General features: G+C 35.2%; 2 protein-coding genes across 2 annotated transcripts; one reads left to right on the top strand and one right to left on the bottom strand.

Moving 5' to 3' along the window:
- The first annotated feature begins 17 nt into the window (after nucleotides 1–17).
- Nucleotides 18–12735, top strand: LOC144411740 (chitin synthase chs-2-like). Its single transcript, XM_078111818.1, has 26 exons — nucleotides 18–1187; nucleotides 1333–1396; nucleotides 2121–2351; nucleotides 2437–2664; nucleotides 2979–3078; nucleotides 3359–3505; nucleotides 3773–3893; nucleotides 4022–4239; nucleotides 5069–5231; nucleotides 5487–5561; nucleotides 6010–6132; nucleotides 6667–6724; nucleotides 6843–6952; nucleotides 7936–8076; nucleotides 8482–8669; nucleotides 8811–9011; nucleotides 9358–9478; nucleotides 9571–9676; nucleotides 9763–10015; nucleotides 10130–10353; nucleotides 10992–11133; nucleotides 11256–11290; nucleotides 11550–11614; nucleotides 11708–11945; nucleotides 12224–12332; nucleotides 12559–12735. Exons 1-26 carry the CDS (start codon nucleotides 1171–1173, stop codon nucleotides 12585–12587), a joined length of 3507 nt encoding a protein of 1168 aa, XP_077967944.1. The 5' UTR covers nucleotides 18–1170; the 3' UTR covers nucleotides 12588–12735.
- Nucleotides 12736–16685: 3950 nt separating this feature from the next.
- On the bottom strand, nucleotides 16686–23405 carry LOC120326113 (retinol dehydrogenase 13-like). The gene is made up of 8 exons (XM_078112091.1): nucleotides 23035–23405; nucleotides 21597–21715; nucleotides 21328–21483; nucleotides 20890–21006; nucleotides 18527–18615; nucleotides 17988–18207; nucleotides 17622–17762; nucleotides 16686–17252 (listed from the first exon to the last, which is right to left on the bottom strand). Exons 1-8 carry the CDS (start codon nucleotides 23121–23123, stop codon nucleotides 17218–17220), a joined length of 966 nt encoding a protein of 321 aa, XP_077968217.1. The 5' UTR covers nucleotides 23124–23405; the 3' UTR covers nucleotides 16686–17217.
- Nucleotides 23406–23789: the final 384 nt, after the last annotated feature.

The raw sequence follows: 23789 nt of genomic DNA, 5'->3' as shown, positions 1-23789 counted from the left end.
TATAATACCAGGCAAGCTACCGAGAAATGCATGAAATAGGGAAGGTAGGTGGATACTATAGAATGTAGGAGAGTGAGAGTAAAACCAACTGTTCTATTGGAAAGACAACGCACTTTCGGTACTCCAGAAGTATGTGCACCAAGATGGCGGACACCGGAACGTAGTATGTGTACCAGGTTAGGCCATAATTTTAGGCACAAATACTACGGGAGTCACTCGGCTAGTCCCCGAACTTGTAATATAACTAAAAAAGGTAAAATAAAAATAAAATTATGGCTTAACCCTAACCTGGCACACACACGATGTTCCGGTGTCCGCCATTTTGGTGCACGTACTTCTGGATCGCCGCAATTTCTCTAAGCGGCGAACTTTAGTGTAAATCCAAAATCAGAATGGACCAGTCCCTGGTTATCATGTTAGTACTTAACTTTTTGGCGGTTTGATTATACCGTGCTAATATACAGTTTCAATACAAACGTTGTGCAATCCAAGACCCAATTCTCTATGCTATGGGTTACAAGAAATAGGAAACATAGTTATGAATAATTTTGAAAAGTTAGACTCAAAATAGGAATACTAGGAAGAAACATGTGTGCTTGTAATACGACCATGTGTATTATGTTTGAATTTGATGCTTCCGTTCACGTGGTTTTCTATGCATTCCATATCCGGAATACGTGTGTACGTTTTCGTGCACAGTCAATGCTGTAATATGCAATGTTGGAAAAAATTCTTATGTGAAAGACAAACACATTGACCGTAAGGATTGTTATCGGTTAATTTCCTTGCAAAAGATGTCACCATAAAAAATGTAACATATCTCTTTCAGAGGTGTCGTAAATATTGAAATCCGTTTGTAACTTTTTTAAACAGCGCCATTGCTTTTACGGAATAGTATTACGACGGTGCCACAGAAAAAAAAGCAGCGAATTGCGGATATTGCTATATTTCAAATATTTAAGAGCCTCACCATCCTCCACGACACTTTAGTGGAATTTCTGAGTAAAATTGCGAAATTCAGTAAATGTTGTATTAGTTTCATCAGAACAACCCTTTGCATTAGCTTATGTAAGCTCTTTCTAATCAAAGATGTAATTTATCCGTTCACTTAGATATAATATTATCATACGATGCCTCCAAGACTCATCTGAGACGAGCAAAATTAAGAAGATGGTTCAATTAAACAAGTGAGTATTATTGCACATGATACAATTCTTTATACAACAAATTACATTTTAACACTGGCAATCACTATACACATGCTTTTCGTAATATAATACTACTATTGCCTTTTGCATTATTACTTTACTCCATTATTTTTACTTCTAACAGATTTCTTCACATTTTCCTCCTTATAACTTCTTTAGTTATGTTTCTATCATCGATCGTAACAAAGGTATGTTAGCAATCATTGCTTCAATAAGATTGCATCATAAGGATTGGAAGATATTTCTGGTCTATTTTGAAATCATTCAATTTTATTATAGTAAATAGGAATTATAGTTTATTGACAATTTGTGTCACTTGTGTAAAAAACTAAGTTGCAGCTTCTGCGTTGATCCATTGACGGTTAGATGGAAACTATACAACTGACACGAAAATGTTTTGATGCTTCTTATTTTAAATGCTGTATATATAAATCATTAAATTCATTTTACCTACGTATGTCGTTTACTTTCTGTTACGTAGGTCCGCCTCTATTGTTACGTTCCTGTTATACCAATTGCTGCAATCTGCAGTTTATTTATCTGCTGAGCCGAGTTTAGCGAACATAAGTGATTTTTTAATATTTCAAAGGACAATTGGGCAGATATGAGGAAGAAGAGTTGGCATTTTGCCTTTATTCCTTAGGCCTACATGTTCACAAACTTTAAAAGGAACAAAGTACACATTGACAATCACAAAATTGAGTTTTATTGAGGGCAGCATTTGTTTTCGTGTATGTGCGTCCTGAGTTTTTTTCCCTAATAATTTGGCGCCGCACGATCAAAAAGTTTGGGAACCGCTGTTCTAGCCAAATATACAAAAATACTTTAGATTAACAATTATTGTATATGTATCATAAAATAAATCAACCATAATGTACTCATACATTACTATATATCTCACTTGTTTTTCAGTCCACATTATTTGTAATTGGCAACGCATACACACAAAATTACAATGGCAGCAGATGTCCGTACGTGATAGATGGGGGAAGTAAAAAATATTATTATCCAAGATTTATGGTTATGCTTATATTAACGGTCTGTTTATGTTTTCCTGACGTCGTGACGCTCGTTTATAGTTTATGGAAAATAGTTGGAACAACAAAAACAAAGTTCGACATTTCGTGGAAAGTTTGTATTTTGGTAAATCAATTCATCATATTAATTTGTGCAGTAAAATATTGAAATAAACTATCCGAAAACGTATCACAATTTTTTTTAATACTAGGGACTAGTATCGGAAATTCTGCACGCAATTGGACTGTCTTTCTTTGTTCTTAAAGTGATTCCTAACGTTGACGTGCTTCTCATATGTTTGATGTTCCCCATTGTAGCACTTGTGCCAGCTTTTATTAATTTGAAAACAAAATATTACGACCGATTTTGCATGCATGCAGAATTCGACGTCGGACGAAAGCCACAAAAACAAGAATTGATTTTTGGCGCAATTGCAGTGGTAAGTTGATATATTCTAATACAAGGGACTCCGCGTATCGGGCTTCAAATTTCACCGATTTTAAGAAAGTTATCTTGCATCACCTCAAATGAAGTAGAATAACATTAAATATAACACTTGCATTTTTAAAATTTTCAAAAATAATTAAAGGAATTGGCAGAGACGTAGAAGCGAATAATTTATAATCGTTATCACACCAGTTTTTTCGAAGTTTTTCTATTTAAATCAAATTCTCGAGCACTTTTTTGTTGTCAACGGATAATACTAACCATTTAAATTAGTGTTTGCTATAAAATTAAAACTGTTTTTTCAAGATGTTGCTGCCTATCTCCTATATTATGGTATGTTGTCTGGTGTATAAACAAGAAAATATCGATGAGGATTTTCCATATACAACTTTATATACCGCAATTTGTGAGTTACTAACCCTCTTTTTTCCTTGATGTAAAGAAATCAACGTAATTTCGAGATACAAACATGATTTTTCGATGTTGTGAAACTGGGCTCAAATATAAGTTTTTATTCCGCCGAAGCCTCTTACTAAAATAGCCACTGCACTTTTAGGTTTTAGTTTAACAGTTATTTTAAAAACGTCTCCACAATTCTGTCTCCACCGAGATAGCAAGAGTACAAATTGAGAAATTATACAGGACCGAGTCAGAAACTTACCAATTATGTTACACCACTGTTTTAGCATTGCTTCTAATGTCTTGTCGTTATTGGCAAAACTTCGCTAATCATGATAAGAAATATTCGAAGATAAATGAATGTGAACGGGAAATGAATGAAGAAACGTTGGTAATCACTCTAGCAATCTCGTTCGTAAGAATTTGTGTCTTAGGTAAGATATTGTCCTCAACTGTCGTTTATTGAATGAATTTTTAGATTAAAATATCAACACTCAATGAGATTAGAGATTCGCCACTATCACTCTCATGTAATCTCCTACGTATGGCCATGCTATTATTTTGTGCACAATAGGAACATTGTTAACGTGATAGATACCCAAAATAATTGCTATCAAATTAATCACATTTAAAATTTAAATTATTTTAGAAGTGCAGTTTAACAAACTTATAATATTGTGATTTCGTGTTGTTTTTCACAGTTTCATTTTCCTTCTTAATCCATTTTGTAATTGATGGAAATAGTGCTATAATTTCTCAAACACCACAGAAACTGTCGATTTACATTTATGATGAAATAAAAGTTGACGAAAGATGCTCAAGGTAAATATTATTCCTTTGACTAGATCTGGATAAAACGTACATCATAAGGACGATTTAACTGAGGCTAAGATCATTATTTCCCACCCCTTGTTCATGGGATTATCCTTTTTTCGTTTTACATACACCAGGATCATCACATCACTCTGGCTGGCAGCTGCTACGCATTGCCTCGATTCATTTATAACATTTTATCTCAGCAGTATGATCTGTCAAATATCAGCTCCCTTTGTTTATTGTTGGTTGCCTTCAATCTTGGCGATACCTGCTATGTGCGTCCTGGCTGCAGCATTCAATTTTCAGCACTTTTCCAGTGATGAATCGGATCTAATGGAATTCTTCGACCTACGTAAGAAAGTTTAATTGTGTGATTTTTATTTGTACAACTGAATTATTTTTATTTTTTTTGCAATTTCACTATTAAAAAGTAATAGGCATTTCAAAGCGTAACCCCGAAGCCAGTTTAAATTTGACGCGACAACTAGTCATGTGGTCAGATTAATTAACTGCGGCTGATTGGGCCTGTTGGTTGTCGATCGCAATCTTAAGTAAAAATACGAGACACGACGATTGTTAGAATGAAGTCGGATTATTACACATAAACATTCCAGTACCAAGTTACATAAAATATATATTAAGAAAAATATTGAATATTTGAAAACGTATTATACAATAGCAATGTTATTTCTTAATATTATTACTATTTTTAAGTGAAAATTTTCTCAGAGTAAGGTCACCCGCAAACACTCAGAAGCAAAGGAGGTGGTTTTACGGTGACATGACATACTGACACTATAAAGAGCGATAAATTATGCGGTGGCACACATCGATTAACCCGAGATTTGACTAGCTTAGTTCAATATGCTTAGGAAACAACCATGCGATAATGAAAACCACATAACTGAAGTTATTATAGTAAAAATGGGATAATGGTTTTGGTATTTGGATGCACTAACAGTAAACAGATGACAAGTTACTCTCAACCAATTATTAGGAACAAACATTTTTTTTTAAATCTCTCCAGCAGGTTTATTACAGACAAGATCGCCAGCATCAATATGACAGCAATACAATACTTATTTATACTTTTCAATATATATATCATAGCAGTAATAGCACGCACTCACGGGACAAATATCTTTGATCACAGTAAAGATTGAAATCTTGATAATAAACAGATGAAAACTACACTGATGTAAATTATTTCCTCAACTGGAAAACTGCGTACGAATTCAATAGCTCATACGAAATGCTGGTAATTACTACCTTCGGAGTTATATCAGGGTGCATTGGGATTGTCTGCATAATCGCTCACCTGTCGAACAAAGTTTATTTTAAAAGGTTGATCACTTACATTTATTCTTTCATTTATTGCATAAAATGTTGCATGCAAGGACATTGCAAGGCAGCTATGCTTTACCTTTCTGCTACTGTAATCAGCTGTTTGACGAATAGCACTGAAGGCAATATAACAAACCACCTGTTTATGAAATTTTTTCGGTGTCAACTTCGACCTTTGTTTTCAATATGGCAGCATAAATACAGATGAACCAAGTCGGTTCCATTGGTCACCAGTGTCTCAATGTTTTGTTTTAGCGATTATTATGCAAAACCGGGATACGGAGGAATGTTCATAAGTGAGGAATTAATCTTGAACGGAATACGTTGCAGGTATGACTGTACAAACGGAGAATATTTAGCTTCTGGAATTTACGATTGAACAGTCAATTGACTTGTAAATCATTGTTGTAATTAGGGAAAAATTTATTTTTGTAAGTACCAAAGCAATCGTTGCCAAATTCTCAGTAGTTGATGATAAACAATCGCAGTAATCTATTATTTAGAAATTTTTCATAATTCTCTGAACTTGTAAGGCACGTAGTTTTACCCCAAATTTTACTGATTTTAAATGTTACCACTGGGATTTTCTCAGACTAATTTCACCCAAAACATCTCATTAAATAGATATATGTATTTATCTTGTTGCTAGAACTGACAATCAATCTGTCACTATTATAATAATTATATTTTGTAATTTGTGCAAAATTGTCAATTTTGATTGTTGAGTTTCCAGATATCTTCGTTTGATTTAAAGCTGGATATATAATGTTTAATATAGGTACGGTCGAACAGGTACAGCAAAAGAACTTTCTCTAGAATATGTCCCATTCGTAAATGTATGCGTCACCATGTGGCATGAGACAGAACAAGAAATGACCCAGTTACTCAAAAGTGTCATGAGGTAACGCTAAAAATATTTTTCAAGCATTTTTACTCAGCTTACCGTTATAGTTTGTATTTGGTTCGGCACAATTTTTTTTGCACAAACAGGATTAAAAAAGTGTCAACATTCATACAAATAATAGCCTAATGGTAGTTACTTACGCCAAGCACATCTATTCTGAGTATGGCAAGCCACTGGCCCGCGCAGGGGCCAGACATGAACCGCCATGTTTTTTGGAGAAAATGCAAAAAAAAACATACCAAACAAGATTTCGGCGATAAAAATTGATTATCAAACCGCCTTTAATTGAATCTAACAATAAGCGAACTATTGTATTATATAGTAAACCGGTATATGTGGCTACAGGTAACAATTCTATTAAAAGATTTATGACATATGACAATACAATTGATCTATTTCATAACAATGGAAGATAGGGACTTTAAAAATAGAATCTTCATAATCGTTTTGAGGTAATAAATAATCGTGCGAAATCCGCGGTTCGGCGCATGAATTTCATAAAATCAAATACCAGTTATGTAATATGTACAGGCTTTATCAGCATGTGATTGAATTGGAAAAGACAGACAAGAACTACTTTAATTTTGAGGTATGTCGTTCTTGATATGTAATAAACGGAAAAAAATTTGTTTTATTGCTTTTCATTGTGCACTTATCTTTTGAAATCATGGTGCGAGTAGAAGATTAATAGAAGCATTTATGTACAGGTTCAGATTTTTCTTGACGACGCCATGGAAGCACAGAACCTAAACACTGAAAAAAAGAAAATGAATGATTTCGCAAAAAATATTATAACTTTGATACCAAAACTAGCAAAGTAAGAAATAGTATACGAATGTTTCAATATGAATTTGTTAAAAATGCCAATGTTCTTGTGGCGCTCAACTATAACTTGTCAGTCTAAGATTCACATAAAATTCTTATGACAGACTTATCAGTGCCGGATTTGCATTAGGTAAGATAGGCTGAAGTCTTGACATTCAATTTCGAACTGCTATTCATTTATAGCTCGTTTTTAAATTTTTAAGGCTTGTTCTGGAATTTTACCGGTTCAATCATATTTAAAACTGACATATTCTTATTTTTTGCAACAAGGTTATTGATTCTTTTCGAAAATAAATATATTCTGTTTACAAGGTTAAAAATTTAATAATAAGTCGAATTAAAGTATTTTTCCAAATTTGCAAAACTCTACCACTTCAATTTAACCAAATATACCAATTTATAAGAATTGACCAGTTTTTAAACCTAATAATCCCTTTATTTTTTGAAAAAGGTAATTAAATATCGATATAGACTATTTCTATACTGAATAAACTAGGCAGGAACGAATCTAAGAATAATCCGTATATTACAATAAAATCTAATTATAGTGTTTTATTACTAGTGATGTTTTATTTATCACCTCTCGCGACTAGAAATTGTTGTTATGCAGTCGGTTACCCTGTGACATGACGTTTTAGTACAGCTTCGGATTCTTGTAGTGTTTTGAAATTTAACTTATTATTCAATCTACTTGGGGTATTAGCGTACGCATATTGTTCGTAACTGAAATTTGGAATTTTACACAATTACAAATTTCATTAATGATGACATAATATATTTAACATACTAACTACAATCATATTATGTCGTTTTAATTGATTCCTGGAGGTTTATGGCGTGACTGTTGGAGAGAGGATTCACAAATGAAAATCGTCTAAAACCGGCCCTGCTTGTCATATTATGTATCTCACACTTTAATCAATTTTCGTTCATAAACATATTTCTAACGCTATGTAAATTGTATATTTCATTCAGTGAATTTGATGAAGGGTGGGGTCATATGTTACAAAATAGTTTAAGTGTGATGGAAACACCTTACGGGGGGAAGATAAAAATGAACACAGCAAAGGGATTGCCGTTTATCACTGTACACCTGAAGGACAAAACGAAAATAAGGTGAAATAAATTGAAATATTTATTGTTTCTCCAATTACTTTGAAATAATGTTGAGTCATGTGGTCTTTGATCCCCACGTATTGTGTATACAGCACTGAAGTGTATTGTATACAGTCATATCGCACATTACAAATTCTTGAAGTAAACTTTTACGCCATATTCGTGTCAGAAGAAAATCAATTGGTGCATGCATATCCGCCACGTGTTTTCAAAAGTACTTTTGATTTTTTCTAAGCTAAAAGATTTGTTCTTGCCTACAAATTGTCCTCTCTAACGTTGCAATACAATACCTCCTTTAGATTAAAATGGGGTAAATTCAATTTACGATATTTTTCCAGTTTTCACTGTTAATATATCAATAGCAGTCATTTATTGCTCCTGGATCTTTGGTATTTAATATTTCAGACAAGGTAAACGATGGTCTCAATGCATGTATATACACGCTTTAAAGCAACAAAGCAACATTGAAAACACATTTGTTCTGGCACTGGATGGTGATGTTGATTTCGACCCGAAGTCTGTAATTTATCTTCTTGAAAGAATTAAAAGCGAAAACAAAGTTGGGGCGACATGTGGACGAGTTCATCCGATTGGTAAAAAATTGTCTTTACTGTTGTTTTATTAGAGAAATCCGTGATGACTTCATACTCTGCATTCAATTATTTGAATGGGAATTGAAAAGTCGCCATCCTTGCACTACAATGTTCCTATTGTTTGTAGTTGATTTTACGCAGGTAAAGGTCCCGTCGTTTGGTTCCAGAAATTCGAATATGCAACTGGACACTGGTTACACAAAGCAGCAGAAGACGTTCTTGGATGCGTTTTATGCAGTCCGGGTTGCTTCAGCCTATTTCGAGCAACAGCTCTCCTAAACGTGTTGAACGATTATAGTAAAATTGCAAAGACTCCCCTGCAAAGAATGCAATGGGATCAAGGTAATGACTGGCATTAGCACAATATAACTAGTTCCAAGACTAATGGGTACAAGATTTCATCACACTAAATATCACCTTAAGAATTTATTTTTGAAACCATTTGTGTTGGACTTTTTCATCAAAGTACTTTAAAAAACAGACTGTTAAAATAAATATACATACCTAACAGCCATCAATCACTCTGATATAAACAGCGGAACTACGAATTTTAATGGTTCCTTGATTAATTGCATTTGTGATTTCTTACACAGCAGTACCGATTTGATTGGTACGACATAACGTTATTAATTTTAATACTAACACTTTTCTTCCTAAAAACAAAGGCATCTTAGCTCATTCGTTCCAGGTGAAGACAGATATCTATGTACTTTGTTGATAAAAGACGGGTATAGGATCGAGTACTGCGCCGCGGCAGAAGTCAAAACGTTTGTTCCAGACAACTTCAAAGAACTATTTAAGCAAAGAAGGTGAATACAGTATTATATAAAATCAACCGCTCGAGGCGGTCGCAGCATTTTTAAAAACAGCAATTTTTAATTTGATAAAACTTATCTTTCAGACGCTGGGGACCGTCAACAATAGCGAACTTGTATGATATTCTGTACAACGCAAAACTGATTATAAAAAGAAATGAAACCATTACATATTTATACATTTTGTTCCAGGTGAGAAACTCGTCAATACTCAAATATTATTGATTAGGATTAAACTTGTAGTTGATTAAAACACGTTATGCGTATCTTACAAACAGATTGGACAAATAGCTGCTTCGTTATTGGGGCCATCAACACTTCTTCTTTACGTAAATGTGACTTTACAATATGTGTTTGGATTCAACTCAATAACAAGTTTACTGGCTTCATCGATACCAGTCGTAGGGTTTGTCATAATTTGTTACTCAACAAAATGTGATTTTCAAATTTCGGCGGCACAGATCTTGACTGTCTTCTACGCTATGGTGATGATAACTGTTCTAGTTGGAGTAATTGGACAAGTTGCAGACGGTAGGTTAGGAAATAAACATATATATATATGTGGTGAAATTTTCAACATTATTAAATTTTATTCATAGTGAACAGACACTACTTGTTAACAGATTTTTGTTATTTATACTTCAGATATTTGGAACCCGGCATTCTTCTTTTTGATTTTTATGCTCGCAATATATCTAGTGGCCGGTATATTACACCCATCAGAAATTTCGTGTCTAGTGTTCGGCATACTTTACTACATTTGTGTGCCGTGTGCCGCCATATTCATTGTGGCTTATAGCAAATGCAACATTCATAATGAATCGTGGGGAACGAGAGAGAAGCAAATAATCACTAAAAAACAAAATCCGGTAAGTTTGTATAATAAGTGTGAAGATGAAATAAATTGATATGCTCCAAGCAGCATTCCCCTCTGGCATGTTGAGTGCGCGTCAAATAACATATGGAGGCTACCGGTGAAACATCTCATAAACACATCAACACTCTCGCGATAGTTCGCAGCGCTCTGATATCAAACACCCCGTATGTGTGGTATGAACAAAAATCGATTGGCTGTTTATTTGCATCACTTGAATGGCTGTTTATTGAATCGACAGTTAATGCATATTGGGTTGCATGCATCTCTAGCAATTGGCTAATTCTGGTGATATATGCAAGTTACCAACCAATCAATTCGAATTGGGACTAAAGGATCTAATATTTCAAACGATATATATGTTCTAAGATGAACTCATAATTTATAGACACGATGTTTTTGTTACATAATGTGGCTTCAAGAGAATCGCGTGTTCTAAAGTTAATTCTATTACTTATAAGTATTACCAAGTCGTTCAAGGATGGCTTTGGTATGGCGATCATATGCCATTGCAATTGAATAGTTACAATCTATATTTTAATTCATACAAATAAAGTATGAACAATAAAGTTATGAACTGTTTTTTTAAATATGATTCCAATAACAGGAAAGTATATTTCCATTGTATTCCAGAAATCGAATTACCAAAGCTACCTCCTATCAAGTGTAGGTAATGGAATCAAACGTTTATTCTGTATCACTACGAACATCCAATATAGTGAAGTTCCAGCTACTGATACAGAAGTCGGAAAACCAAGATTAGCAGATACATCGGGTAAAAATCATAACTTTTGTGTATTAAACGTTTGAAATAAAATTGAATTGGTGCCAACTAAATAAACGTAATAGAATATTGCACATATCAGACCTATTATTTTAAATGTTTTATTTCACCAGGAGATACAAATGGAATGCAGAGAGAAACGACAACGGTATAGTTTGTGTAAATGAATCAGTATTATCATTCAACAATACATATATATATATATAATAAATTATATATAATTGCAATTCCGTATACAATATATATATTAATGGTCCCAATTTATAAAAAAAATCTTTTTGAGTAGTGGAATTTCATACTTTCAAATAAAAGCTAGTATGTTTTTTTGCCATTTTTTAAAATCAACATCATTAAGCTATTTGGTCTCAACAATACCATTTTGAAAAAAAACTAACGGACATTTTTAGAATGTTTCTGATTCTACAAGTCATTCCTGGACAGGAGACAAATTCTTTAGTGGAAGAAAATCAAGGTAATGCTCACATACTATATAAAACAGGTAGAAAAACTATCATTCCGAAAATGGAAAATCATAATATTTTAAATTTATATAAATATTTTGCAGCTATCTTGAAGATAATGAGCTTAAACTATTAGAAGATCAAGTTAAAAACTTTACCCCCGTTGACAATGACGAAGAAGAAAAACGGAAGCTCAAAATTGGTTTAAAAAAGTTACGAAATCGAATATGCGCTGGATTTTTCATCATCAACATAATATGTATTCTTCTGTCATTTTCTTTAACGTTTGTCCTGGATGATGTCGATATAACTCTGTATGACAAATACGGAAATCCTTTCATGGTGAGCTCTCAACATATATATATATTATTTGGTGTACTAAGTGGTATTCAAGTATTCACGAGAAATGTCACGAGAATAATTCTATTTGCAACCACACCAGTTTAATCCAGTCCTATTAGCATGCGTTCAGATTTCTTTTATATTTGATAACCTGTACGTTCAGATGAGTTTGGCAAACAGGCAAATGATGTTGATTTGTTTAGTGTATCCCTATTAGCATAGCCTAAACGTGCAGCCTAATACTGAAGAAATTAAAATTATGTCTTTGAAATATTTAGTTTGATCCGATGGCATTATGTGTTCTGATATTTTTTGACATCATTCTCGTCGTTCAATTCGTCGCGATGCTTTTTCATCGATGGCACACTTTCCTACACTTAATGAAAGGTACGGGCCTATTTCCTTCAGAGTGGGTAGGGTATATATATATATATATTGGGACTTCTGAACTCTATACAACAAACTCCAAACGTAAGATGATGGATTGAAAACGGTGCGTATGTAACAACAGTACTATTTAGGTGTTTGGTAAATTTCACCCAGAAAGGTTTTGATTAAATGATTGTCTATCTAAGATATCATCATATATTTTTCAATTTTTTTTTTTTTTAAGAAACATTTGAACAGCACGACTTCAACTGACAGGTGGTACTCAAAGAAACACACGATTCTCCGCCTACAGTGTCATTTCAGAATCATACATGGCATCATGAACCATCTATATCAAATGATACGGCCAATCATATCACAATGTACCAAAAAGTGTTTGTTAGCTTCAACAAAAAATGATTTGATCACATGTCCCAAAACTGTACCAACGCGAATATCATCAATTGCTTTCACATGTGTTCAACTGCCTTTTTCAATTCAATTGCATTTGTTGTTGACTACTTGAATATACTATCTGTGGTAACTAAAACATCTACTTCCAATCACGCGTGGTGCAGGGCGTTTCCGAAATTAGGTCTGAGCTCATTGAGTGTTTCAATGGCATTCAGAGCTCTCCGGTTTGGGACGAACGCTCTGTGAGGGAGACGGCAGGTCTAAAGCGTCTGCTAGAAGATGGTGAGTTTTCATTTTTTCTCGCTTTTTTCTCCACAATATTCTATCACGTGGATGTATTATACGGGGCATTGCAGTCAAGGCTAATGGATGGAGCGTCTGTGCAGTCGTGTATTTCAGACTTCTGCGATGCTGTATCTCGTATCCGGGAAACAATAAAATACGACGACACATGGAGTGCTCCTTTACGCCGCGGGCAAACAACGCAGCGTTTGATTTTGTCTGCAAAGGAATGCTGTGACATTCTGGTGAATCAAATAGGCGATCGTCTGCGCACTGAACACCTTGCCGCGTTCTCTTTGATGAACCCCAAAAAATTTTCAAAATTTGCACGTCAATTTCCCATCCATTTGTTGGCTACTGTCTCCAAATTTTACCCCATGATAAACGTGGGTAAATTGGAAAATGAATTGCGATGTATATCTACCAATCAAACTTTTTTGAACATCACATCAACTTGCGCGCTTTATGGGTTCCTCATAGATAACACTCTATTAACTACCTTTGCGGCGTCTGCAAAATTGCTGGACATCATTTTGACGACGCCTATTTCTTCCGCCGACGAAGAGCGAACATTCAGCACGCTGAAGCGTATTAAAACGTATCTCAGAAACACAATGAAACAAGATAGATTAAATTCCTTGGCTGTTTTATCCATTCACAGAGACGTTATTTCTGGGATGCATGACTTTAATCAGCGCGTTATTGAGCATCCTGCTTCCAAGAAACCGCGGCGTGTTGCATATATGTTCAAGCAGTAGAAGTCTAGCAGCATATATATCTATGAGTGAGCGACGCATGTCCTTATCTTTGCATTACCTTTTCTTTCTTCATAGTAACGTTTTAAACCTTATTTTAGGTTTTGTCTGCTTTCCCGAAGTTTCTGTTAATATGTCATTGTATTTATCTGGGTAAATATTGCCTTTCCTTTTGAAAGAGGTTTCAAAATAAACTATGTCTATATTTATTAATCCCTTGACTTGGACCGGTTTTAAAGACACTTTCTTATCGTTAAAAATTGCCGCTTTTGCCGATTGGTTGTTACCGATGGAATGGTTTTTATACTCATAAAATGATGGGAGAACTTACAGCGCTCATCCTGTCCCCGTAGATGGGGGTGACTTGGTCCCGCAGTAGCTTGCCCCGGTTGTCAAAATGACCACGCGTCGCCACCGCTCTCTTAACTCTTCATCCGTGTTTCCAAGTTTTTTTTATTATGTATTCATTTTTTATTCCTAATATTATTCAGGCAAGAGAATCCTAGCTCACATATATATGGGTAGAAGGTTGAGAATTGAGAAGAAGACTTTGATGGCTTTTTTGCTTAAAGTCGGATACTCTTCCATAACAGAAATATAAAAAAAAGGCGTCTGATGCGTACTTTAGTTTTGAAGCCCTCGATCACTGAAAAGACTTGTTAATTCTTCCTCTTCACGTAAGTGAAAATCTTCCCATATTTGTGGCCTATAAATCTAAGAAAGCTTTCAATTAAAATGCGCGTCTGTAAGTCGATATGATAACTTTTAACTGTCTATTGAATTTGGAATCACTTGAAATAAATTCAAAAATGAAATATTTTTGCGGCACACTGGTAATCATTCTGTGGCACACTAATGTGCCGCGGTACGGCTGTTGTAGTCCATGCAACGTGAATTTGGTGCCTAACAACTGCAGCCCAAGCAGAAAGCACATCATGAAAAAGTAAACGCTTTTACACTACGACATCAGTGGCATCTTCCCTAGTTGAAAGCGGGGCCGGTTATAAGCCGATTTGATCAAATTGAAGGGCCCCGCGCTAGTTTGGATATCAGTGTTACACTCTGCACCACGCTTTCTCCAAGAAAGGGAAATTTGACGAAACAATTCTATTCGTCGTTTTGAACTCGGCAATACGGCAGAGGCGGGAATTCTTGCATTTAAAAGTAGGTCTAGCAATTAATTTCTGTCACTAAGCAGGAAACATGGATATATTTCCGACAATTTGCGAACTATACAGACGGACTGCAAGATCATACCCCTGAAAACCTTGGTCCATGGATGTGTCGCAACTTGCAAAACACATCCTTTAATTATAGCGGAAACAATGGCCAATCGATCAGCAATGTGCCAACGGTGAGGTTAAGCAGTCGCTCACACATCTTCTCACTCTGACAAATTTTCTAGTAAGATTGTGAACATTTAATAGTTTTTGTAGTGTACTAGTTTTCAGTTTCATTTTTAAAATATTAGTATAATCAAACAACCAAGCCGCCATTTCCTTAGCGTTTTACTTTAGTCGCAGTAATCAAAAGATGAATGGTCGAATTTTTTTAAAACTAGCTGTGTATTTTGTGTGAATGGAAATATTGGAGATGTAAAGCACTCTGCACGTCCAACTCGTGAAAATAGTTTCAAAAGAAGCGTTACAATTTCGCAACAGTGAATTGTAGGTAGATTGAATCATAGGGTCGGGGAAACATCCATTGGACTACAATATTGCTATCTACCGCTCCCGGTTTAGCAGGTGTGAAAAGCAACGCTTTGGCATTGGCACGATACCACAGAGAGGTTTTTTTGAAGACATTTTTCTGCGATGGTAGCCCTGCCAGATTGCGGACTTATCCACCCAAAGTAGCACCTAACCCACTGGTAGCTTATCGGTAATATCACTACGACACACGGAGAAGTTTCCTATCCATGGAAACCACTGCCGAGTCTGTAAGCCCACCAATCCCTTTTTGATCAAAATGCCAACGAATGCCGCAAAGATCTATTTGACTGAAATTACCTCACCTTTGCTTCACCGGGAATCACTAACAAGCTTATTCACCCCAAACAGTTTGCACGGCAAAACAGGGGACATGAAAGTTCGGAAGAGGTGGATGTTAACAAAATGCAGCCACCCCATGTCGGCTAAATGTATATTGGAATCAACGCGATATTGAACAGAACTGGTTGGACGTACGCGCGGCAGAATTACAACAAAACTCTCAAGCTACATGTGAAGCAGATCTGTTAAAACACCACAGACTTGCTTGTTTTAGCTTCAAGGCGATTGGGTCACTAATACAATTTTCGTTGAAACAGCAAAAAGTTATGTCCCCAATTGAATAAAGAGTTGCGTTTTTAATGCACAGCTTCGTTACATAACCTGAACCGCTCTTTACCGTGTGTATTCATCCCACGTGGTACCCGGAACATGCCCATGTTTAAAGAAGGTGCTTGGATTTGCAAGGTTCTTTATCCCATTGAACGGAATATGCTAGCAACTTCTGGTTCCCGCTATTTTCAAAGAATCATGGTTATCCCTGCTTTTAATATTAAGGTATCAGTCTTCGCATGGCGAGTCAGAAATACCTTTTATTAACCTCCATAACAGCTGCCAGAATTAACTTGGCGCGTCGGTGTGGTAAGCGTTAGAAATACGCTCGCCACCGCACCTCTGATTACTTTGCGTGGGTTCGCAGGTTCGAATCCCATGCGGGGATAGTTATGTGCGAGAGGATTGCTGACTGCTCGCCGCCGTAGGGTGGTTCACGTCACGTTCAATCAAGTCCATGCTTATGAAAACAAATAACTAACTAAACCCATACTGGCCGTGGTTCGCCATACGGTTAAGCCGTCTTATCGACTTTCCTCTCCCCCAGGATAAATATGTACCGTAAATCTTACTAAAATCCATTGAAATTGTACACGTACTTTTGGAACCCCGCACTTGTTAGATAATTGGAACAAACATTTTTAAAATGAAATCATATGGTAATAAAGTATGCAACGGCCAACGGTCCGTCATTACATGCCGATATTCAACTTTGTGCTCATAGCAACAACAGGAATATGTTTTGTAGCAACTAGCAACGTCTGTGTATATGTAACCATCAAATCGAATAATTTTAGAATGCAATCTCTAATATTCCGAAGATATTTGAATGAACAGCTACGACGTTATTGTATGTGATTTTATTTTATTGGGCCCTCCAGACACAAATTTCTGTAAACATGGAATCCATCGCTCAGTCAGTTCGCAATGACTAGCCCTATAAAAGTCAGACAATAGGACCTGGCTCACCATTTGATTATGCCATGGTATGGGCTACATACAGCACACACAATCGCAGAATAGCACATCATCAAGATCCCATTAATTTGATTCGATTCAACCTTTCTCTCATGTTAGTCCATTTTTCACTTGCTTCCCAGAGTTCATCGGATAATTTTGAATTGCAAACTTTCAAGTCACAAACCTTTGATATTTCTTGACAGTCACTAATGAAGAAAATCAGATTAATAGTCAGCATTCATACACTTGTTTTAGAACATTTAGAAGGACATTCAGGTTCCACATTAATGGAATTGATGTAAAACAATGTGGATATGCAGAAACTTGTCCAGAAATTTCTGTCCCCCTTTTATCAATAATAATTAAAATTAAATAACACTCATAAATAGGCAACGGAGCACATACACAACCATCGTGTTAGTAAAACTTTGTCTCAAGGTTGGCTTCAACCCATTCAAAGGCAATAATAAGGCAACCCTGTCACACATAACTTCATGAGCAATGTTTGAAATAGAGTACACTGCCAGCAAGAAGCCATGATTGCTGTTTAGACTCGTAAAAAAAAATATACTTACTGAAAATAAGAACCAGATGTTTTTTCAAGTTCTGCTGCAACAGACAAATAATACTAGTTATATATATATATATATATATAATACAAATACTAGTTTGAGCAGCTTGTACAGGTGTTTTCATTGCAATCCACTGAAATGGTCCTGAAAACATGGGATTGATAAAAGAAATGAACATTCTGCTGTTAACTAGTGGCCAGCCCAGATTTAGTGTTTTGGCATATAATGCGTTTAACATCTTCTATAAATGAAAATGACCAGCTTATTTATATTATTCCACAACTGGTTACGATTAACTGAACAAATTCATTCGTACAAAACAAGCTCTTCTAGCATTAAAAAAAATTATATAAATAATGGAAATCTCACTGTAGATGTGCATCCCGAGTGCATAGATAGGTGCTTTAGAATGTCTTCCAATTTGTGTACTAGATAAGCCTGGATTAACAGCATTAACAGTGATATTTGATTGCTTTCGTGAAAGTGCTTCTGTGAACAACATAACTGCAAGTTTGCTCTGATAATAAAGTTGCGAAAGTTTTTCATCGTCTTCATCTAATTTAGATTTGTCGATATCATTGATATCAATCTGAAAATGACAGTATTACCTTGAAGCTGTTTTAAAATATCTTGATAGCTGTAACATTTTTATTTTACATGTGTATTTACTCACATTGAAATTTAAATTCCCCAAACAAATAGTTTTTGAGAGATGAAACACGTGGCATGTAAAGCAGTTAATACCCAATCGATCAGTAAATTCTAAATGTATGTAATGAAGAAGATCTCATTTCTGATTTTATATCACAACAGGCATACATCACTCATTTTGAAGAATATTTAGTCTGCTAGATTTGTATGAAAACATATTTTGGTTCTAAGATACAATACCTGGATATCTTTCTTACCTCTCCTTGTGAATATGCCTCTGATGACAAATTTATGACCCTGCCATTCGTCATTTTGTCCGACAACAGATGGGTTAAAAGAAAATGGCCTGGAGGATAAAACACATAATTTATTTATATACACCATTTTCAAAAATGATGTGGAAATCAATATAGCAAAATACCTGTACAGCAATTCCATAAATTAGTTGAAAATTAGGTAAAAATTTTATCTTGCCTAATTGAAATATTGAACTGCAGAAAGTGTAGGACATATCTTGAAGTTTTTAAAATCGCATGAGAAGGTACATTTACGGCTCAAAATAATTGTTTTTTCTTCAGCGGAATAATTGATGATTTACTGCCTAATTTTCTTCAGTTTTGTAACATAAACTCTCATGCTATTTATGTTACCTTAAAATGTATTTGTTCAACCAAAGTATGTGTTATGTTTTACCTCTGATATCTGTGCTTAATATAAATATTGCACTGTGCACTATTGGCAACACTGGGCTAAACAGAGCTGATGGGAATTTGCCTTGTGTTGTCACTCCGTGACATTTTTTCAACTTTATTTTAATTATCTGATATATTTCAATAACTATTTGCCTCAAAAACTGAGACGTCACTTACTCACTTTGGGGGTTGGGCCCAATAATTTACCAATTTGGCAGTTGATAGTTGCTTGTTTTTCTTTCGTAGCCCTTATAGAGATCTCGTCACTCCGTGACGTCACGGAATGACATAAGTATGCAATTTTTTGAAAATATTATTTTTCTGTACGCGAAGTACTATAATATTGGGTTTGAACTGCAAATTCTTCCGCTTTGCCCTCTACTTACTTTGGATCTTACCCACAATGAAACTTGAATGACATGATTGAATGGCAATGGCAACTTTTTTAAAACTATCGATGACCAAAATATTCAATCTAACATATGCCGGTTTTGACAATATGAACGAACTTATTGTAGACTACAATTGAAAAAATATGTAATCTGTTGGAATGGCAGAATAAATATGACAAAATGCATTGTTTTGCAATATAATTCGACATTTTTGTAAACATCACAAACAATATTAAATCTCAAGTTTCACATCGACATCTGGATTTTGGTATATATCCATTTATCGGGGTAACTCATAGGATGCTAAAAATATTGTGAAATGCAAAATAAATATGCGGTGTTTGTCAAAAATTGAAGATACTTCCAATTAGAAAACGCCAGTGCGTCACTCATTGTCACCAATAATTATTTTTACGTGACAACTATATCACAAAGCTGGAAATAGCAAAAATGATGCAATAACGAATTTTCGCAGGGACATATTTATCACTGTCTTCTTGTTCTGAATATGCAGACTAAGAAAACTGTGTTTGGGGCCTACCGATTCTATGTGTGCTTTGCAAGCAGATGCAAGTACTACCTAACAAGAAAGACTTCAACACAAAAGAAAATGCTTTTCTATGTTTAATAAATTAGATATCCAAATACCGGTACTAAAAATCTAAAAATCGTCGCATGGTGCAAATTTTTTTTAACTGAATTGCACGTATCCTTTTAACGGATCCTCCAGATTCTGTATTTTGAATTGCCCATTCTTTGTCAAGTCACTGCAATAAGATTCCAGATATATAGGAGTGAAATAGTTATGTCTGTTTCATGTTGTCTGTGCAGCATAGCTTTTTACTTAACTATATCGAGTATCAATAAAGTTAGTGCACTCGTTTAGCATATTAATATGAGTGACACACAAGCAGAACGACAAAAAAATATCATGTTTCCCAATTCTTTGTTTAAATGTTTTGTAATTACAAAACAAACAACCAATTTTGACCTAATACAACTAATTGTTCAACATTCTTAATAACATTTCAATGACAAGGGTTTTTTGTCACTTCGTGACGTCACGGAGTGACATGCGACTAGTTCGGCCGTATAATTGGGCTGCTTCCTAGAAAAATGTTTGTTGTACAATAAATTTTGCATAAATGTTGAGATCAATATCTCTAGAATATAGAGACAAGTTATTATTATTGATATGTCATGAAGCTTTTGACGAAATTTGGTTGATATATTGCAGTCATTTTATGCATTCAACTTTTTGTCACTCCGTGACATCACTTGTTTTAGCTCGTCGTTTGAAAAATATTTGGCTGAAAGTGAAAAGTGAATTATGGTAAATACATCAGTGTTACTGCTACCAATTGGCATTCTAAAAATAGCAAACCACCAAGACCTTGATATAGTAAAATTGATTAAATGTGTGGAATGTCACTCCGTGACATTTATGGAATTGCTGTGTATAATTTTCACAATTTCAAATAAAAATTAAAAATGACCTTAACACAATGAAAAACAATTATAAATACTTGCATATACCTAGATAGTTGACACCAAACTGTCTTTCAAAATTATCTTTTGTGCGAGGTGTTGTCTTTGGAGGCCTCGGTTTCATAACTCCTGCATTATTTATCAAAACATCTATATGTGGTAGCTCTGTAAATAGAAACATTGATTTTAGTTATAAAAATGTGCAGAATATTCATATATAAAATGCAATAGCAAAAATTTTCAAAATCTAAATTTTCACTCCATATAATCGAATATTGCCAAGTGGGTATGGTATGATGAATTTTGCAAAAAATATACTTGAAAAGTGGGAAAAAGAAATGAGTATAAACAGCACAGCATAATCTAAACCTCATGAAATAATCCACTTACATCCAAATTAAGCTTTGACGCTTGTAAGATAACCTTTTTCATTTAGTATAAAAGGACCGAACCAAATTTTCTGATATATCAGTTATGAGCTTTTACCCTTCCGTACATTTCCAGCAAATTCTTCTACTGAGTCTAGATCAGCCAAATCAATAAATCTGCAAACAACATTGGAATTTTCTGTATTCATTCTTATTTCTCTTGCTGCTCTTTCACATTTTCCTATATGCCGACAACCCATCACTACAGTAGCACCTGAAATAAGGATACTCTATTTAATGATGATTCAATATAGTCCATCACAGATAATGTATAACTGTAATTAGTCACTGCACAACTGAGCAGTTACATATGAAATGAGTCATTACCTCGTCTTGCAAGTTCCTCAGCTGTTGATTTACCAATACCAACATTTGCACCAGTTATAACACAAACTTTTTCTTTCATTTGCTCTTTAGAAGGACATTTTCTTCCACCTTTGTATTCTCTATAATTGTAAATAGGGTTATTTCACCTTTTTTACGGAGTCGCCTGCGATATACAGTTCATTAAATTTCATCAATTGCCTTCCACTTATCAGATGAATAGTTTGTTTTCAAACCGATTACATATCAATAAATTTAGTTCGATAATTTGAAAACACAAAACTCAATGGAAAAACCAAATTATATAACAGAAATGTTCGAAAATGAGCAAAAACTGAGAATGAAATTGATAATGTGTAATGCATTTACTTGTACACTGAAACTAACACAAATAAAACACTGGTGAGCAGCAGTGAGGAATTCGGGGTCTCATATAGTTTTGTACCTAACATACTTCTAGTGGGCGTAGCATGACACTTTTTTCATGTATAAATCCTAACCCCCACACCATCCAAAAATTACATTATTACGACGTCACAGTGACGTAATAGAGCCCTTCAAACTATATGAACTGCCATCCTAGACGCGCAAACAAGCACCCGAAATCGAACAGTTGTTTCTCTCGTTTTCTCGTCGCAACGGTTCCAATAGGAGAGAGATCGATAGGATAGGATTTACATATTTATCCCGGGGGAGAGGAAAGTCGATAAGACGGCTTATCCATATGGCGAACCACGGCCTCTCGTCCGGTTACCATTCCAAGTCGGGTATGGGATTAGTTTTTACTGTAATGTTTGTTTTCGGAAGCATGGACTTGGTGGAGGAAGCCGTAACCGACCAGCGGTTACGTGAACCACCCAACGACGGCGAGGAGTCCAGCAATCCTCTCGCACATAACCATCCCTGCACGTCAGTCGTCATAACGTCAGTCAGTTCTTTATCGTCGGCGCCAATGCCATTACGGCTGTACGGCGATCGTACGTACATTTGGCAAGCTCTATGACCTGATTATGATGTCGTAGTGACGTAATTTTTGAATGGCGTAGTCAGATGGGGGTTAGGATTGACATATCAAAAAATTGTTAGGCTACGCCCACTAGAAGTACGTCAGGTACGAAACTACACGAGACCCGAAGTTCGTTGGGCTTTTCATATGATGGAAAAGTGAGGCACACATACAGACATAGTTGAAGGAACTACAATAGAGTTTCCAGGTTTCATTTAAGTCAACGCATTAGTGTAGTTGGTCAATATTTACAAGTGATTAAAAAGAAAAATCAAAATTTTCATTGATTTAGGATCCTTGCAGTACTATCATAAGGGATTCGTTTTACTGACAACTTGTTTATATTTCCCTTGAAAACCATAAATTTTGCATGTGATAGTGCTGATATAACCGTTACTCCGATCAACAGAGCAAATATTTTCAATTTCAACTTACTTGAGCAATATCACTCCTCCAGCGAGAGTAGACACAAACGACAATGGTACAATAATGCGGTTGAATAAAGGAGTGTTAAAAGCGGACATCTCCGAGACAGAAACTGCAAAATCTGTATTCAGCCAACAAGTCAATAGCACAATGCTACAGGCAGCTTGATTTTGCCATTGGCATAATGGTTGTATACATTGAAATGGCTCTCAAAATAAGCACCAAAACAATGGTAAAGCAATGATAAAGCGTAGGAATCATATTCCCGGGAATAATTTTTCGGGGGTCAGGGGTCGAGGTTCATCCGTAATAGTCAAATGCTGAGGGCGCACAGGGTCGTGAGTCGTGACCCCAATGTCTTATCATCTGTCCTCTATTAAAAATAATAGATATACATGTCGTTGGTTGTAACACATAACCATATGTTCTTTCTTTCTATAATTATGATTGCAACTTTTTTAGGCTTGTTTTAAAAGTGGTTTCGCTGGTTGGCTTTTATAAACTGGTCTACATGTTTAAATCCATCATTTCAGTTCAAACCAATGTCATTGGTTCAAACTATTTAGCCTAGGCTACGGCACTTTCGTTTCTGTGGCGAATGAAGGCAAGCTCAGCTTATAGTTGCACGTTGAGAGTTCCAAGCATAAAACAGGTGTTGAAGGTGAAGCATCATCAGCAAAGGTGACCGACTACTTTTTTGCGCCTGGAACTCAAATCGAGGAAAATGTTGCAGCCATTGTGCAAAACAACACCAGAGTTATAGA

The sequence above is a fragment of the Styela clava genome, chromosome 4 (assembly GCF_964204865.1).
Source record: "Styela clava chromosome 4, kaStyClav1.hap1.2, whole genome shotgun sequence".
Lineage (NCBI taxonomy): Eukaryota > Metazoa > Chordata > Ascidiacea > Stolidobranchia > Styelidae > Styela > Styela clava.
The sequence above is the reverse complement of the archived record's forward strand: the minus strand, read 5'-3'. Positions and strand labels throughout refer to the sequence as shown.

Excerpts from the sequence above, each read along its gene's own strand:
- LOC120326113 (XM_078112091.1), bottom strand. The coding sequence starts at position 23,123 with ATGTCCGCTTTTAACACTCCTTTATTCAACCGCATTATTGTACCATTG. Across the intron at positions 18,616-20,889 it reads GTTTGGTGTCAACTATCTAG|GCCATTTTCTTTTAACCCAT; the intron begins GTATATGCAAGT and ends TTTATCCTCCAG. Across the intron at positions 17,253-17,621 it reads ACATCTGGTTCTTATTTTCA|TGACTGTCAAGAAATATCAA; the intron begins GTAAGTATATTT and ends TTTCTTCATTAG.
- LOC144411740 (XM_078111818.1), top strand. Across the intron at positions 8,670-8,810 it reads TGGACGAGTTCATCCGATTG|GTAAAGGTCCCGTCGTTTGG; the intron begins GTAAAAAATTGT and ends GATTTTACGCAG. Across the intron at positions 9,677-9,762 it reads ATTTATACATTTTGTTCCAG|ATTGGACAAATAGCTGCTTC; the intron begins GTGAGAAACTCG and ends TCTTACAAACAG.